This window comes from Pongo pygmaeus, chromosome 15 (genome assembly GCF_028885625.2).
Source record: "Pongo pygmaeus isolate AG05252 chromosome 15, NHGRI_mPonPyg2-v2.0_pri, whole genome shotgun sequence".
NCBI lineage: Eukaryota > Metazoa > Chordata > Mammalia > Primates > Hominidae > Pongo > Pongo pygmaeus.
The window spans coordinates 88,831,237-88,850,608 of NC_072388.2; the positions used below are offsets into that span (position 1 = coordinate 88,831,237).

The 19,372-nt window shown below is 42.3% G+C and overlaps 1 protein-coding gene across 9 annotated transcripts in view; it reads right to left on the reverse strand.

Annotated features, from left to right (window-relative positions):
* EFCAB11 (EF-hand calcium binding domain 11) overlaps nt 1-19,372 on the reverse strand; it is a 180,771-nt gene that overhangs the window by 13,110 nt on the left and 148,289 nt on the right. For 6 of the 9 annotated variants that reach the window (XM_054449886.2, XM_054449887.2, XM_054449879.2 and 3 more), the window contains one exon: nt 9,589-11,243. The exons of 1 other annotated variant lie outside the window; for it this stretch is intronic. In XM_054449886.2, the coding sequence (XP_054305861.1) occupies nt 11,162-11,243 (82 nt within the window). In that variant the 3' untranslated portion in view covers nt 9,589-11,161. Of the gene's footprint in view, nt 1-3,221; nt 3,651-9,588; nt 11,244-13,041; nt 13,420-19,372 lie in introns of those variants that run through there. 2 more of the 9 variants (XM_054449881.2, XM_063651982.1) reach the window with 2 other exon arrangements.

A 19,372-nucleotide genomic window follows, 5' to 3' on the forward strand; every position in this document is an offset into this window, starting at 1 on the left:
ACTCTGTCAGCTGTTTGGACCAGGATGGGCTGCTGACCTAGAGCAGCCAATCTAAAATCTGACTAGCATTGCACAGGAGCACCTAGGGAGTGCTGTCTAGGCCAACAGAACTTGCTGCAGTGATGAGAATGTTCTATTCTGTGCTCTTCAGTATGGCAGCCACTAACCACATACAGCTATTGGACACTTGAAGTATGGCTACTGGATATGGCTGTTCAGTGGTGAACTAATTTTTAAGTTTTATTTAATTGTGTTAAAAATTAAAATTAAATAATGACATGCACTGTTGGCTACCACATTGGACAGCACAGCCTCAGACTGATTAACAGATTCACTTGGTGATTCTAATTTAAAATACAAGTTGGCTTAGATTTACGATTTTAAGTTGAAATCCAAGCTTACAAATAGTGTTGGAACATTCAAGAGAACTAAGACAATAGATTACAGAGTTTAATTTACTATTCTTAAAAACTTGTTGAAATACATGGGAAGATGTCTTTGTTCATTGGAGAACCAAAGGCCTTAAAAGAGAATTGATTGAAAGATTTGAAAGATTCAGAATAAGTCTTCTGGTCACAGTGAAATTAGTAGAAATCACCAAAGAAAACTAGAAAACCCACAATTTTTGAAAATTTAACATCTCATTTCTGAACAGCGCATGTGTCAAAGAAGCAATCACAACAGAAATTAGAAAATGTTTTATGATAATTATAAAGAAGATAAAATGTATAAAAACTTCTGAGATGCAGCTAAAGCAGTACTCACAGGAAATTTATAACCTTAAATATATACATTAGAAAACAAATACTGGAAGTCAATGATCTTAATTTCTCAAGCAGCCAAAAAACAAAGAGCAAAAAAGAAGGGAAATAATAATAATTAAGAGCAGAAATAATGAAACAGAAAACAAACAGAAAAGAAAAGCAGCAAGACCAAAAGTTGGCATTTTGAAAAGTTTAATAAAATTGATAAATTCCTAAAAAGATCAATCAAATAAAGTGTGATGGTTAACATTAAGTGTCAACTTGACTGGATTGAAGAATGCGAAGTATTGTTCCTGGATGTGTCTGTGAGGGTGTTGCCAAAGGAGATTAACATTTGAGTCAGTGGGCTGGGGAAGGCAGACCCACCCTCAACGTGGTGGGCACCATCCAATCAACTGCCAGTGCGGCTGGAATAAAGCAGGCAGAAGGTGGGGGAAGCTGACTTGCTGAGTCTTCTGGTCTTCATCTTTCTCCCGTGCTGGATGCTTCCTGCCCTCCTTGGAACATCAGACACCAAGTTCTTCAGCTTTTTCACCAGTAGCTCTCGGGCCTTTGGCCACAAACTGAAGGCTGCACTGTTGGTTTCCCTACTTTTGAGGTTTTGGTACTTGGACTGAGCCACGACCAGCTTCCTTGCTCCTCAACTTGCAGACAGCCTATTGTGGGACTTCACCTTGTGATCATGTGAATCAATTCTCCTTAATAAACTCCCTTTCGTATATACATATATCCTATTAGTCCTGTCCCTATAGAGAACCCTGACAAATTCAGAAAGATAACTGAATATATATTTTATACGTGCAGGTAAAATGTATGGAAATGTAACAGAATTATGAAAGCCGCCTTAGAGTGATTCATACAATTTTCCAGATTTATAAATAGAAGAATAGGATCTGTCTATAAAGTAAAAGCTTAAAGGAAGAATTAGGCTTGTTAACCATTACAACTTTAATGTAGAAAACATGAACTTTGTAAAATCAAATTAGTCCCTGAGTAATCTCACAATGGCCATGCCGGTTTTCCGAGGCTATGACTCAGTGCCAAGCTGAGGCCAAGCCACCAGGACTGCAGAGAGAACAGGGGGAGGGCTCCTCCCAGTATGCGGGTGTGCGCCACTCATTAGCAGCCTTTTCGAGACCTGCTGCAGGGTGAATCTAGGAACTACACCTTATGGGTGGATGGCACCTTACAGTTTTCTCAGCACTGTGAGAAATTACCAAGTTCAAAAGAAGTAGAAAGGCCTTTCTTTTCAATAGGTCCAAAGCTAAGGGATTTCTTTCCTTGAAACGTATATTGAAAGCAGTATAATAGAAAGCTGGAGACTTTCTTTTTTTGAATGTTTTCAAAACGCAATTCAAACATACTTTAAACTATATGAGGTCTCTTCTTTGTCAGAAACCAATCCGAGTCATATAAGAGGCTGTGAACACACTTCCCTATGGCAAAGGCCTGACCCTATTAGGGAGGCCATCGTTGAGGCTGCGGTCAGAGGGTCCTATAAAGGTGCCGTAAGTGGCCGGGCGCCGTGGCTCACGCCTGGAATCCCAGCACTTTGGGAGGCCGAGGAGGGCGGATCGCCTGAGCTCAGGAGTTCAGGACCAGCCTGGGCAACATGATGAAACCCCATCTCTGCTAAAAATACAGAATTAGCTGGGCGCGGTGGAGCATGCCTGTAATCCCAGCTACTCAGGAGGCTGAGGCAGGAGAATCGCTTGAACCCGGGAGGCAGAGGTTGCGGTGAGCCGAGATCGCGCCACTGCGCTCCAGCCTGGGCAGGAGAAGCAAAACTCCATCTCACAGGCAAAAAAAAAAAAAAAAAAAAAGTGCCGTAAGTGGTGCTCTACACAGGTTTTTTGCTAAGTATTCCATAACATTATTCTGAAAAGTTATGTACTCCTTTTTCCATATTTTTAATTGATACCTTAAACTTTTATTATAAATTTAAATAGTGGAAAGGTATAGAAGTTCCACCATAAAGTAAGATCTGATTTTTTTTTTTTTTTTTCAGACGGAGTTTCACTCTTGTTGCCCAGGCTGGAGTGCAGTGGCATGATCTCGGCTCACCGCAACCTCCGCCTCCCAGGTTCAAGCGATTCTCCTGCCTCAGCCTCCCGAGTAGCTGGGACTACAGGCGTGCACCACCACACCCGGCTAATTTTTTGTATTTTTAGTAGAGACGGGGGTTTCTCCATGTTGGTCAGGCTGGTCTTGAACTCCGGACCTCAGGTGATCCGTCCGCCTCGGCCTCCTGAAGTGCTAGGATTACAGGCGTGAGCCATTGCGCCCGGCCAGATCTGAATTTTTTTAAAAATAAACTTTTTACTTTAGAACAGTTTTAGGTTTACAGAAAAATTAAGATAGTATAGAAATTAATATATATCACGCACTCAGTTTTCCGTATTATGAACATTGTATGCGTATGATACATTTGCTGCAATTAATGAGCTAATGCTGGTACATTATTAACTAAAGTTCATACTTTATTCAGATTTCCTGGGTTTCCCATAATGTCCTTTTCCTGTTCTAGGATCCCATCTAGGCTATTGCATTACGTTTAGTCACCATGGCTCCAGAGGTTCCTCTTGGAGTTTCTTAGGCTTTCTTTGTTTTTGATGGGCTGGACAGTTTTGAGGAGGATTGGTCAGGTATTTTGTAGAAGATCCATTCACCTCTTAAGAACATATCTTGGTTACTTCTAGTTTTTGGTGATGATGTAGAAAGCTTCTATAAACGTTCATATGCAAGTTGTTGTGTGGATGGAATTTTCAAACCAGTTGGGTAAATACCTAGGAGCTTGATTGCGGGGTTATGTGGTAAGACTATGTTTAGCTTCATAAGAAACTGCCAAACTGTCTTCCAAAGCGGCTGTACCATTTTACATTGCCCCTAGAAACAAATGAGAGTAGAAATTATCCAACTGAAACAGGGAGAGAAAGGAGGAAGGGGAGGAAGAGCATGAAGATGTGGTGGAGAAGAACAGAGAATGAGAGATGTGTCAGATAATATTGATATAAAATATGTACAACTGGAGTTTGAGAAGGCCATTCTCTTCAAGATTGTGGTAAATGGAGTATTTGAAGAAATCGTGGCCAAGAGATTTCTATGTTTGATGAAAGACATAAAGTGTTCTGGAATTTTGGTTTCAATTTGTAGTAAGGGGGAAAAATCTGCTCATAGAAGTTTGAATGTCAGCCAAGGAGCAGGTCAGATTGAATGAAACTTAGATGGTCCAATATATGCAATTCTAGGAAGTAAGGAAGGAAAGAAGAAAGGGAACAAGGAAGGAAAAAAAGAAAGAAATGAACAAATCCTATCCCATGGGCCGTCCAAGACAAGTAGCAATAGTGAAAGCTTGGTAAGGAAATGGACTCAAGAACTCTCTCTGACACATTTGACCTTAGAAAAGTTATTTAAAATTAAACTTGGCTTCCTTATTTAAAATTAAAAAGATGTTCAAACCTGACTTCTACCTTAAAATGACTGTTGCTATGACAATACACACAATATATTTCCAGCCCCTTGGTCAAAATTTTTTTCTATAAATTCAATATTATTGGAATTGCTCTTTCTGAAGTCACACACTTTAGCCAACTTAACTGTTTTGCTCTCTGTTAAAATTTTTTTCAAGGATCAGTAAAGCATAAAATGGGGAGTATATTTGGATTTCAGTTTACGTTTTCACATAAATGTGCATTTTCTCTGAAGTTAGAATTAATTCTTTTTTATTCACATTTCTGAGTATTTCGTCAACTTAATAATCTAAGAAACATTTCGATTAGACACTCTATATTTTATTATGTTAAATTGTTTTAAGCTACTTTTCAATCCCTGTGGCCAATCCAATTTAAGCCTGTTTTATAAGAAAGGTTACTTTGTGAGCTGCTATTCCTAATGCCATTGAATTTCAATTTGTGTGTGTATATGAATTTTTTAACTGCCTAGTTCTGCAGTTCCAAACAAATTTCTCAAAAGTTATAAGCTACAAGAAGGAAAGTAGCCAACAATTCATTTTTATTAATCCTAAATTACAATTCTGTAAGTGAGGTGTGAATACCAAGTAGGCTGATTGGTGAGATACACTGTTTAGAATTTATATACATAAGTGAGCGTTGCTCAGTGGGAATGCACACCTATTTCAAAGATGCTTCAATTGTTCGCAGCATTTCTGAAACTCCTCTTTGAATACTGCCTTTAGAGATTGCAGCACATTTTAATCTTTGTCTTTTGAAAGTGGGTTTAATAACCCAAAGTAATTTTGGTTAAGTTTGGTGATGCAGAAGATGGAAAATATATATATATTTTTTTGAGACAGAGCCTCACTCTGTCGCCCAGGCTGGAGTGCAGTGGCACAATCTTGGCTCACTGCAACCTCTGCCTCCCAGGTTCAAGTGATTCTCCTGCCTCAGCCTCCCGAGTAGCTGGGATTACAGGCATGCGTCAACAAGCCCAACTAATTTTTATATTTTTAGTAGAGATGAGATTTCACCATGTTGGCCAGGCTGGTCTCGAACTCCTGACCTCCGGTGATCCACCCGCCTCGGCCTCCCAAAGTGCTGGGATTACAGGCGTGAGCCACCAAGCCCAGCTTGGAAATTAATTTTTAATACCTACTATGTGCTAAAGGCTTCTCTTGGATTGTCCAGTGAATCTGGGTAAATTCATTTTAGGTTTAAAATGAAGTGTCACCATAGAATATGAATCAATGTCATAGATGATTTTCCCACTGCAGGTAATAATGCAGCATCGTAGGAAAGGCATATGTTTTCGGTCAGGCTGACAGGTTTGAATCCCCACCCTGACACTCTTCTCCCATCACCATCACTTAGCCTGAATCAAGTTACTTAGATTTTCCGGGACTGTTTCCTCATTTATAAAAGAGGATGACTAATATCTATCTCAATAATTTAAAAAATAAAACAAATATACAAAATACCTGGCATAATTAGTCCCCCTTCCCAAGGTGACAAAGTGAAGGGAAAAATACTCATTATGATGAAGATGATCCCGGATGTTTTTCAAAGTGAGTCTTATTATTTTATGGTTGCATTTTCCTATTATCTTGTCAGATATGAGTTCCAAAAGTATTTGTTACTTCTCTATTTTGGGCAAAGATGTTTTGTTTTTGGTGTATTTAGGAGAAGGGACTGTGTGTGTTGAGTTTACCTGGTTGTGGGGTGGTATGGCAGAGGTAGTTGTGAACAATGGGACTGAAAATATAAATTGATACCCGATTATGGAGGGCTTTGAATGGCATATTACAGGGTTCAACATTATCCAATAGAAAAGATGGCCACCGAAAGCTTTTGAGCAGAGACAAAGTAATTTTGTCTGTGCTTTGGGAAGATAACGGACGTGTTAGATTAAAATTTGTTGACAGCAGGGTTTGCTTCTTACTTGCACATCTTTTACTCATCTTTATATCAATGAGTAGAAGAACAAATGACTAGGTGGAAAGATGGAAGGGGGAATAAGGACAAAGGCAGAATGATCAGGAGGGGATGGAAGACAATGCTGTGAGAGTTTACAGAGCCAGGCTCAAAAGGATTCAGCAAGTGTCTGGATGACGGAGCTAAGGAAGATGGGGGGACTCGAAAAGAACTCTGCGGCAGCTGGCTTGGATGACAGCTCTGGGCGGGGGGTGGGGCAGCGGCTAGGAAAAAGAAACACAGAATGGGAAAATCGTTTTGAAAATGAGAGGAACAATGAGTCTGATTTCAATTCAATGAGTTTGCATGGCAGTCCGATAGGCAAATGAAAACACAGGTCTGGAGTTGAGCCGAGGTCAAGATAAAGATTTGTTTGTAGAGTCATACCCATAAAGATAATAGCTGAAATCTTGGTGGTGATGAAATAATCCTTGGAGAATGTGTGGATCAAGAAGATTAGCCAAATACAGGGCCTTGGAAAATGCTAATACTTACAGGATGGCTGTAGGAGAGGAAGCAGGAAAAGACAGAGGGGAAAAAATGGGCACAGAAATACCAGGAGAGACCCATGTCATGGAAACTGAAAGGGAAGGATTTCAAAGGTGCAGCTGTCAGGGCAGACCCAGGAGAAAGGACAAGTGTGATGAGGTTAGAGAAGGGCTGGTACGTTTGGCCATTCATTAGCAGCTCACTGGTGACCCCTTTGAGAGCTGCTGCCATGGGGAAGATGGAGCTGGGTTACAGGGAGAGGGCAAGTCAGGGCAGGGGAATCGTAGAGAGAAGGGGGCAACAGCTTCTGCTTCCACCTTTAACTGCTTCTTCTCAGTCTCGTTAGACTTTTCTCTGCTGTCCTAGTAAATGTTAACGTTGCCCAAGACTCTGTCCTTGGCTCGATGCTTACAACAGTTAGGGTTCTCTTGGTTTCAAATAACAGAAAGCAACTCCAGCTGGCTTGAGCAGAAAGATTTATTGGGAGGATGCAGGGTTACCTCACAGGACCCAGAGGGTTATGACTGGGCCTTGGACATAAGCTTTAACCAGAAGCCAAGCACCATGGGGCTTCTTGTCTCCTTTCTTGTTCCCCTCTCGGTGTCTTTTTCTTTTTTCTCCGCTCTCAATGCCAACTAGCTGCCTTGGGTTTCCAGGCCGTGGTAGAAAACATGTGTGCCACTCACTCCTGAGTCAGACCCACTTACTCAGCCCCTCAGAGGGGCACTGCTGTCTCTCACTCATGCCCACTCTTGGTGTTTCCCAAGGGAAGAGATTGAGTTGGTCAATAGATGTCCACCCTTGAGCCACTGAACTGAAATCAGATCAACAAAGTCATTCTGCACAGACAGTAGCATGTGGACTGGGGACAAAGACAGTGACTAGGACCTGGAAGTGAGATGCTCAAGAAAAAGCTTACGGGATGAGGATTTGGATTGGGCCCAGGGCAAGTGAAAAGAAGGGGAAGGTGACATGAGTGGCTTCTCATTCTCTCTTTCTGTATTTGCCGAGAGCCTGGATCTTCCTAAGTAGCAAATCCGAGGAGCACTCTCCCTCCTAGACTACACTTTACAGCTAGACAGACATACGGTTTTCTTCTAAGAAAGAAAATGGGATGTCTGCTCAGATCTTAAAAACTTCCCCTGTCTGCGACCAGCCCTGGGTATACCTGGGCCAGTCCCCAGTGGCCATGTCCATACCCCCTGGGTGAACCAGAGTTGATTGCTCCAAGGGGCCAGAGCCTCTATGTGGGGTCTCTAGACTTGAAACTGGATGAATCATGAGCCAATTCCTTTTCAGGATACTGTGAGGCTGTCTGTGACTAGGGGAGAGAGGCAGAATCTGAAGGTGCTGGTATGGTTGGTTCTGGTTATCCTGGAAACCCACTGCACCACTGCCGTCTCTATGTTAGTTCTATCAGATAGCCCAGTGTTTTCCAGTACATTCTCTGGCAGTCTAAGCTAGTTTGGGTGGTTTTCCGTCATTGAGACAAAAAAGAGCCTTGACTAGTCCAGGGTCAAGGGAGTTGCCCAACAGCTATCCCCAACTTGGCCTCTTGCCTGCAGCATCAGCTGTAGGAAATGACCCCTCCCTTTCCCCTGTCATGTTTCCCGGGAGAAATGAGGTCCGAACAGTGACTGCAATAGGAGGTTATGGCTTTCTGGAAATTCTGAATAATGCCACTTTGTTCATGTATTACTCCAATTTTGATATCTTAAAAAATCTGAAGTATGCATCATTTATGTTCTGAGATCAGGATCAACGACTCAATTATTCAACTTATGATGAAAATACTTGCTGAACAAAACTCTACCCAAAATCAGAAAGTAACAATTCATCAACTTTTCATCAACTGGAACAATTCGTACATAAACACAAAAGCTACTCAATGATACCATTGATCCACTTTGTTTTTGAAATAAGATTTTATTTTTACTTGATTTTCAATGTTTTCTTCATTTTAGATAAAGTTTAGCTTAACAGGTTTTGAATAAGACTTTATTTTTTAAATGAACTTTTAATTTTAGAATAATTTTAGATTTATAGAAAAATTGTGAAAATAGTAGAGGGTTCCCATATACCTCACCCAGTTTCCCCTACTATTAACATTATTTATGAGTAGGATACATTTGTCACAATTAATGAACCAATAGTGATACAGTATTATTATTAGCTAAAGTCCATACTTGATTTGTTTCTACTTAATGTCTAGTTTTTTTTTTTTTTTGAGACGGAGTCTTGCTCTGTTGCCCATACTGGAGTGCAGTGGCACCATTTTGGCTCACTGCAAGCTCTGCCTCCCAGGTTCATGCCATTCTCCTGCCTCAGCCTCCGGAGTAGCTGGGACTACAGGCGCCCGCCACCACACCCAGCTAAATTTTTTTTTTTTGTATTTTTAGTAGAGACGGGGTTTTACCGTGTTAGCCAGGATGGTCTCGATCTCCCGACCTCGTAATCCGCCCACCTCAGCCTCCCAAAATGCTGGGATTACAGGCGTGAGCCACCGCGCCCGGCCAATGTCTGTTTTTTATTCCATGATCTCATCCAGGATACCAAATGACATTTAGTTGTCACATCTTCTTAGGCTCCTCTTGTTTGACAGTTTAAAACTTTATTTTTATTGGCCAGGCATGGTGGCTCACGCCTGTAATCCCAGCACTTTGGGAGGCCGAGGCAGACAGATCACTTGAGGTCAGGAGTTCAATACCAGCCTGGCCAACATGGTGAAACCCCTTCTCTACTAAAAATGCAAAAATTAGTCAGATGTGGTGGCGCACACCTGTAAACCCAGATACTCAGGAGGCTAAGGCAGGAGAATCACTTGATCCTGGGAGGCGGAGGTTGCAGTTAGCCGAGATCGCGCACTGTACTCCAGCTTAGGTGACAAAGTGAGACTCTGTCTCAAAAAAAACCCACAAACATTTATTTTTATTAAGGTTATCGGCTAATAATTTGTATGATAATGATGCTTAATGTTTCTATATTACAAATTTACAATTTTACTTGACCTTTAAATGTTAACACTTAAAAAGTGAATTATATTAAAAGTTCTTTGACTAATGTTCATGTTATGCATTCCGTACACTTATAAATAAGAGTACTGATACCAGTATTTTGGAATTACCTTCACTAAATGCTGAGTGTCCAGCATTGCTGTTCTTGCTCCAGGATAGCAGTTATTGGAGCCCAGCAGGACAGGCAAGGCACGGGGAACGTGAACACACATGGCTAAGGCTCTGGGTGCAGGACATGACTGCTAGGAACCAGGGGGTGTGCAGCAGAGGGCAGCTGAGAAGCTCAAGGCTTGCTTCTCTGCAGTGAGACTCCCAAGCCTAAGCCATCCTAAAGGGTTCTGCAAACATGTCTCTTGCCTCCAGTACCCTTACCACTCTGTTCCTCCTCTGTATACAGCCCGAGAGGGCTTGCTCGTGTTAGCCCAAGCTGGTTTCTTTGTCTTGCACAGACAGTGCCCTAGGACCACTTTACAGTGATGATTTGGACTCAGGGACATTATCTTAGAGAAGTCTTTATATATATTTTTTAATTGAAAGTGTTTTTTTAGAGACAGGGTCTTGCTCTGTCATCCAGGCTGGAGTGCAACAGTGTAATCATGGCTCACTGAAGCTTCAAAGCCCTGGGCTCAAATGATCCTTCCACCTCAGCCTCCCAAGTAGCTGGGACTACAGGTACACATCACTAAATCCAGATAATTTTTTATTATTAATTTTTTGGTAGGGATGGGGTCTCGGTATGTTGCCCAGGCTGGTCTCCAATTCCTAGGCTCAAGTGATTCTCCTGCTTTGGCCTCCCAAAGTGCTGGGATTGTAGGCACGAGCCTATCTTAGAGAAGTCTTAAGCCTATGCTTCCCAAGGCCTGGCTCATTGCTTGGAACATAGTAAGTATTCTGTATGTGTAGGTGCTATTATTTGTTCAACCAATGTTGAGCAAATGAAGGAAACTGGCACCATTGGCAGGAAAAGGCTGCCCCTCTGCAGATATTAGGAGATGATGAGATTCAGGGTGGGATGGTGAAGATAATGAAATGAGTGAGTGGAGCACCGTGGCCTGCAGTGTGGAGAGGGCAGGGGGCAAGAAGAGTGAGGAGGAAGGGGACCACCAGTGCCATCCCTAGCCCCAGCTCTAGCAATGGCGGCCTGACTCAGGGCTGCTGGCCACACAGAAGGAGACCACCGGCAGCAACTACCTCTAGGATTCTGAGATGCAAGTCCATCATCAGCATCCAAAAATTATGATTAAAAATTTAGTCAATTACTTATTGCATGCCTGTGCCAAAATATCTCCCGTAACCCATATATGTGTGTGTGTATATATACATATGCACCTACTATGTACCCACAAAAATTAAAAAATTTTTAAATGTTTAATCACAAGTCTGTAGCATGACATCATTAGTAGAGTAGAGTCTGCTGACATTACAATCTATTGATCTCCCCAGAGTTACCAAAAGTAGTTCACAATAGTTAGGCTTCCTTCTGTCCATAGTTCAGAGCATATTCAAAGTCTCTAAAGCTGACATGACCATCTGAGTCTCGATCTACTTCCCTGGAAAATGAAACAAAAAGTCATTTACACATTATTCTCGTTAACACCTATGCACCGAGAGCACATTAGAATCTTTATTTATTTGCATGTCTGTGTGAGAGAGGAACCTATTTTATCTACTTGAAGGCTGAGATTGATGCCTGTTTTTTCATTGATAATAAAGGTTTGCAGGAAAGAAAGGGTATTTATTAAAACTTACAGAAATAATATATTCCACATATTGAAAGAGATGAAGCCAAATACACAGATTATATAAGAAAAAAAGAAATGGCTCTTTCTAATTATCTTACACATGTCTTTCTGTGATATGTCAAAAACATATGCAGGCCACATGCAGTGGCTCACACCTGTAATCCCAGCACTTTGGGAGGCCAAGGTGGGTGGATCACCTGAGGTCAGGAGTTCCAGACCAGCCTGGCCAAAATGGTGAAACCTCATCTCTACTAAAAATACAAAAAATTAGCTAGGCATGATGGTGGGCCCCTGTAATCCCAGCTACTTGGGAGGCTGAGGCAGGAGAATTGCTTGAACCCAGGAGGCGGAGGTTGCAGTGAGCTGAGATCACGCCACTGCACTCCAGCCTGGGTGACAGAGCAAGACTCCATCTCAATTAAGAAAAGAAAAAGTGTGTTTGAAAACATAACTGATGAGTAATGGTCCCAACTCCTCTTCGGGGGCATTCTAAAACAATGCCTTACAAGTAGCTTCTGCAGTTGATGCCAATTATATTTTGTTCAAACATCAAATTCATATCAACCATGACATAGGACTTTTCAAAGCAAAGACTGGCCCAAGCAAGAGAGCCACTAATCACTGTAATAGTTTTAAAGCAGGCTTTTAAAATATTGAATTCTAAAATAAACTTTCTGAATATTTCATGCCAAAGTCTCTGAAGTCTATAATGGTTCTGGATAGAGTGATGATAATTTTTCATTCTTTTGAAGTAGAGAAAAATCCCTACTTCTCTGCCCCAGGGCAAAACCATGTTGCAGTGTGTTCATATAAAATGATTGCAGACTGCAGAGGCCATTATTCTTGTTACTTCTTTTGGTAAAATATACATGATGATTTCATGCTACACAGGACCAAAAGCATAGTGTCAGATCTCTTCTAAGGGATTAGAAATAATCAGTATCACATTACTAACTACAGAATATAAATCATCACTTTTATTAAGTTAGATAATTGAGGATTCTTAATATTGCCTAAGTATTTTTTCCCAAGGAATTGGATTAGATAAACGGCCTTTTTTCTTTCCACTCTGAACTGGTATGGTTGAACTATAAATCTCAGAGGGTGAGTTAAGCGAGTAACCTAGAAAAATAATGTTTAGAATAAACTGCTTCTGATAATATTTTGTGTGTGTGCGAGTGTGCTTATTCACTTATTGAGATGCTGAATGCTTGTAGAGAAGCAAATCCCTTTGCCTGACTTTCTCAGTAAACGACCTTATTGTTATTGTATTAACTTTTGGTTGAGATAGAGTCTCACTCTGTCACCCAGGCTGGAGTGCAGCGGTGTGATCTTGGCTCACTGCGACCTCCGCCTCTCCGGCTCAAGCAATCTTCCCACCTCAGCCTCCCGAGTAGCTAAGACTACAGGCACACAACACCACGCTTGGCTAATTTTGGTATTTTTTTGGTAAAGATGGGGTTTCACTATGTTAGCCAGGCTGGTCTCGAACTCCTGAGCTCCAGCCATCCCCCTGCCTCGTCCTCCCAAAGTGCTGGGATTATAGGCATGAGCCATTGTGCCCCGCCTGTTATTGTATTAACTCCTAATTTTTCTTGCTGCTTTTGCTAGAGCTTTCCATCATAAAATGAGTACAGTATAACCAAGCACTGTTAAAACTGGAAAGTTTATTCATAACATGTGGGGTGGCATTTTATTCACATAATGAATGGCAGGGCATCATCATTTTAAATTTATATTTCAAATGAGACATGCTGAAATACTTTATGTCTTTTGACTTTTCGTCCTCATCACATATATACAAGCAGGCCTGGTCATCTCACGGAGAGTGCAGAGGAAATTCAAGTTCAGAGCTATCATTTTAAAAGCTAACAAATACTGTTTTTCATTGCAGACAGAATTGTTCTGAAGAAGGAAGGTCTCAGCACCCACACTCAAATCACTGTGACAGAGAAGATGTGCGGCGGGTAGAATTAGTGACTGGCTGAGGAGAGGAAGGAAATGTCATCAGGTTAAAAAGCCCTCTTTTTTCTGTTACAGCATTCAACCCTAACGTGAGTTTGCTCTAGTTTTGAAACTAGAATGCGTTGTTTTGGTGTCATCAACAAACCCTCAGCACTAAAAAATTCAGCTCCCCCAACCCCCCAACCCTGACTCGAAAGAAACTTTAGGAGGGTAAGACCTTTGTCTTGTTTGCTGCTGTGGCCCCACTTCTTGTCCCACAGTAGAGGATGAATGTTGAATGAATGAATTTGTGGAATAAATGAATCTGAGGAAACAGCTGATAATATTATAGAAAATCTATTACCTCCCGGGAGGTACTAGGGAATTAAAGAAAGAAACTGTCACCTCATTGTCTTTACCGAGTCTAAAAACACTAGTGGCCGGGCGTGGTGGCTCATGCCTGTAATCCCAGCACTTTGGGAGGCCCAGGCGGGTGGATCACCTGAGGTCAGGAGTTCGAGACCAGCCTGGCCAACATGGTGAAACCCAATCTCTACTAAAAATACAATAATCAGCCAGGCGTGGTGGCGGGCGCCTGTAATCCCAGCTACTTGGGAGGCTGAGGCAGGAGAATTGCTTGAACCCAGGAGGCAGAGGTTGCAGTGAGCCAAGATCGTGCCACTGCACTCCAGCCTGGGTGAAAAGAGCAAAACTCAATCTCATAAACAAACAAACAAACAAACAAACAAACGCACGCCTGAGAAACACCTTAGACCCATCATTCAGGGACACATAAGTAAGTCGATTACGGCTTCCATGCTCAACCACATTTTGCAAAACATAGACTAGGTAGAGACAAGACCACATGAGAGACAAGCTTTGGAAAATGAGGCTCAAAACATGGGGCAGTGGAGTGAGGGAACCCCCTGAATGTCAGGCTGAATCATTTAGAGTTAAGAAGCAGGAAATTGTGAACCAACTTAGAACACTGGGTACACATGGTCTAACCCATAGTCAAAGACCACGCACTTCAATCCAGTTAAGCAGCTCCCCTTTTACCAGACACAGGGATATAGGTATAGACACATATACAGACTATCTCAGAAATGGCTTTTCAAAGGAATTAAAGTTTATGCAGATGTAAAAGAGGAGAATTAACAACAACTGCTTCTAGAAATGTAGGCCCAATGAAATTAAAGGCTTTTTTGGTGTGTTTGTTTTTGAGATGCAAAAGGGAGACCTGGAATTGATTTTGGGAGTAGAGACTCAAGAGAGCAGAACTGGCTGGGTGCGGTGGCTCACACCTGTAATCCCAGCACTTTGGGAAGCTGAGGTGGGTGGATCACTTGAGGTCAGGAGTTCGAGACCAGCCCGGCCAACATGGTGAAACCCCATCTCTATTAAAAAGGCAAAAATCAGACAGGCGTGGTGGCATGTGCCTGTAATCCCAGCTACTTGGGAGGCTGAGGCAGGAGAATCGCTTGAGCCTGGAAGACGGAGGCTGCAGTGAGCTGAGTTCACACTCCAGCCTGGGTGACAGAGCCAGATCCCATCTCAAAAAAGAAAAAAAAAAAAAAGAGCAGAACTGCTCTGTATTACTTGGTATGAACAATTTAGGGCCATCTGGGAGGAAGGAGATGACAAGCCAAGACAAGAGAGGGTACAGGCACAGGGAGATGCCATATAAGAACAGTCATGAAATTCCCCAATGATGCCATGATCAAAAGTCCTTCAATTAACTGTTACATTTCCTATGTACTTCCAAATTGTTTGTATTACCTGTTCTAACCTCTCCCCTATCTTCACCAAGGGGCGTGCCAGGCACACACACACTGTGGGGGATGGTGACTTTGGGGTGTCAGTGTTGAGTCAGGGGCTGAAGATTGAGTCAGGAGATGAGCTCTGTCTGAAGGTGCAGCAGAGAGCAGGAAAAGCAAGCAGGGAATGGCAGGATGATCTATCCTCTGAATTCTCTCAGAGAAATGAGAACTCAGAGCCATAAGCCTGCTAGGAATTTGCAAGAATCTTGGGAAGTGCTTCATAATCCCCCAGGTGTAGAATGGAGGTTCCAGGCAATACTCTATGGACTTCGAAGTACAGGAAGACCTCAGATGACACAGGATACATTCCAAATTTGCAGAACTAGACTCAGTCCATTCAGTTGAATTCCAACAGTTTTTAAATTTGTTAAAGTACAAATATTTTGATTCATTGTATTAAAAAGTGGTTATAGGCCAGGCACGGTGGTGCACACCTTTAATCCCAGCACTTTGGGAGGCCATGGCAGGTGGATCATTGGAGGTCAGGAGTTCAAGACCAGCCTGGGCAACATGGTGAAACCCCATCTCTACTAAAAATACAAAAATTAGCTGGGCATGGTGACGCACGCCTATAATCCCAGCTACTGGGGAGGCTGAGGCAGAAGAATTGGTTGAACCCAGGAGGTGGAGGTTGCAGTGAGCTGAGATCGCGCCACTGCACTCCAGCCTGGGAGACAGAGCAAGACTCCGTCTCAAAAAAAAAAAAAAAAAAGAAATAGTGGTTATAATTACTTTCATCAGCATGAACTTTAGCATTTTTCTCTCTCACATCCAGATTTTTTACACAAGATTCTAATTGCTCTTTTTTTGGCGCTGTGTGGGCTTCAACAGCCCAGGCTGGATGCTTCCCTGACCCAGAGCTAAGAGGTCTCAACCCTGAAGGAGCCAGGGTTTTACACTGGGACGCTTTTCTTAAAATTATTAATAAAAGGGTGGGAACGTATTGCTCTAATACATTCTGAAGGAAAACCTAGGGTTTTTTAAATTTAAAAAATGTCAATAGTTGGCTGGGTACGGTGGCTCGAGCCTGTAATCCCAGCACTTTGGGAGACGGAGGCGAGCAGATCATGAGGTCAGGAGTTTGAGACCAGCCTGATCAACATAGTGAAACCCCGTTTCTACTAAAAATACAAAAAATTAGTTAGGCATGGTGGTGGGCGCCTGTAATCCCAGCTACTCAGGAGGCTGAGGCAGAAGAATTGCTTGAATCCAGGAGGCAGAGGTTGCAGGTAGCCGAGATCGCACCACTGCACTCCAGCCCAGGCGACAGTGCGAGACTCTGTCTCAAAAAAAAAAAAAAAAAGAAAAAAAAAAAAGTAAATAGTCAATGTCTCTCACAAGGAGTAAATGTTTCTTGTATGAAAATGTTGACATCATAACAATTTCTTAGAATGTTCTGAAAGTAGTTATTTCTTGGAAAATCATTTTTCTTGTAAAATTATTCAGGAGTACCCCATGTCTAAGTCTCCAAAGCCAGGCTTCAGACTAGAGTACTTGCTTTTACCCAAGTTACTTAAAAAAAAAAAAAAATGAAAGAAAGAAAAAGGAAATGGTTTAAATTTGATTACATTGAAACGATGGAATCTTTTCTATCAAAATGACATAAAGACTATGAAAGTGATATTTTTAAGTGGGAGCAAGAATGCAGAATGGTATTCGCATCATCATTGCAATGTTTTCATTTTTCATTTTAATTTTAATTTTAATTAATTAATTAATCTAGAGACAGAGTCTTGCTCTGTCACTCAGGTTGGAGTGCAATGGTACAATCTCAGCTCACTGCAACCTCTGCCTCCCAGGTTCAAGTGATTCTCCTGCCTCAGCCTCCTGAGTAGCTGGGATTACAGGCATGCGCCACCACGTCCGGCTAATTTTTTGTAGTTTTAGTAGAGATGGGGTTTCACCATGTTGACCAGGCTGGTCTCAAACTCCTGACCTCAAATGATCCGCCCGCCTTGGCCTCCCATAGTGCTGGGATTATAGGCGTGAGCCACTGCGGTCGGCCCCATAACTGCAATTTTATAAACATTTATATTCTTTTGGGCAGAAGCTGAAGGCTATATGTTACACAGAAACTTGTCTTATGAAGATGGTAGGGTTTTGGGTAATTCTGTCTTAAGATATTCCTTAATATTACTTATATCTTTTTCAACTGAAAGAATATTTTCTTTCAATTTAGTCTGAATTTTCCAAACAATTGGCCTTATTTCAAATTGTATAAATCCACAACAGCTAGTGCTGGGCTTCTCAACGTCAGCACAATCGATATTTTGGACCAGACAATGCTCTGATATAGCAGAGAGGGGGCTGTCCTGGGCATTGCAGGACGTTTAGCAGCATCTCTGGCCTCCACCTGCTAAATGTTGGTAGAACCCTCTCCCACCCCTCATGCCCAATTGTGACAGCCAAAAATGTCTCCAGAAATTGCCAAGTGTCCCTTGGGGGACACAATCACCCCAGTTGAGAACCATTGAGCCAGAGGAATCACAGTTTAAGGCAATCCTTTCGAACATTCCAGCTAAATCTATACTTGCTAATATAATTGCTTTAAAGACTTTTTCTTAAAAAAAAAATGATTTCAGGGTCAGCTGAGGCACTTGTTTCTCAAATCATGCAGATGACTGTCCCAACACTCTAAGGTTTTGAAATGAGCCCAGAGAGGACCCCACTGGAGAGGCAAACTCTTGCTGGTGGTTAACAGGGCCTGTGCCAGACATATCTGTGTTCCCAACAAACACACTGACAGATAGTAATTATTTTGAGTCACTGTGATAATCCCATGAGATTTTGAAAGTTGATGCCATATTTGATGCACCTGAAATGTGAATGAGAAATTTAATGTGGAGGCCAAGATTTAAGTGAGAAAAGTTTTCTTAGTGGAATTTTTGGGGTGGGGGAAAAGGGAGAGAGCAGCTTTTTCTCTTTGATTCTTTATGGAATAATTTAAACCAAAGTCAAAACTGCCATTACATTAGGGACAAAGCTGTCATACTGACTGAACAGTGAAAGTAAAAATTACCCTCCAAGCAAGGAGCCCCTGCTGGGGATGAGAGGACCCGCCAATTGAAGATGTAATGATGACAGCCTCTCCCGCAAGCAGCCTTCTCTTCTGGGGAGCCCGCTGCTTCTTCCCACTGGCGTGCTTGCCTCTTTGTTGATGAGAGTCCTGCAGGGCTCTACAGCAATTCAGCTGGTAATGTGTTTATTAATTTTACCTTTCTAAAGACATGTGTTAAGAAAAGCCATTCGGATACACAGGAAAGACTAAAGAGATATGCAGATGATTTCTGGTCTTTTCTAGGCTCCAACATGACTTTGGCAGATGCGCTGCATTCTCTTCGGTGTGTACTGGGGTTCCTTTGTGTCCGTCCCATGGTATGCAACCTTCTTTGACTCCAGCCATTGCTGGGAAAGCCTCGCCCGAGCCAGTAACAGTATCTTTTGCTGTTTGGGACTGCTCTGACACCTGGGGTGGCACCCCCTACCTCCCAAATGTGGAAGCATGAAAAAGAGTGTTAAGGCCTTCTTCAGGCACAGAGCAGGTAGAACCTCTTGACCAGTTTACACTCCAGCTCACTCTGCTGTTCTCTCTTTCCTTCACTGTGCATGGCTCCAGTCTCAGGCTGGTAATTAACACTTAAAAGCCTGTGCACGAATTATTGAATCAATGTACCAAAGGAGCACAGGACTGTTGTGGAGACTGCACCCTTATGGCAGGAAAAGGCTGTGGCAATACCAAGCCTCACCTCTGCATCCCAGATGGCCACATGTGGGTAGAACAGAGCAGGTGGCACCCCTTCACCAATGCACAGAGCATTAGTCAAGCACCCCTGGACCAATGAGGCATGAGGCCCGGGGGATAATGGCTGTCTGCTTTGGTGCTTTACGTAGACAACTCTGAGGTCATTCTCTTGGCTCATCAGAGGTTCCGGTGGGATCAAGCTCCAATTGCTCATAGTAGTAATGAGCTTGGTGACAGACACTTGCACTCCCTCATTCTCTGTTTCACAACCACCTGTACACAAGCCCTCATCAGGCTCTGCTTTCAAGAAGAACCCAGGTTAAAACACAATGGAAAGTTTATTTTGAGGGATGAAACTTCACACAGAGCATTTACATTGCCATCAGCAATAGCACGTCATATCAGATTCTCATTCAAGTAAAAGAGATCTC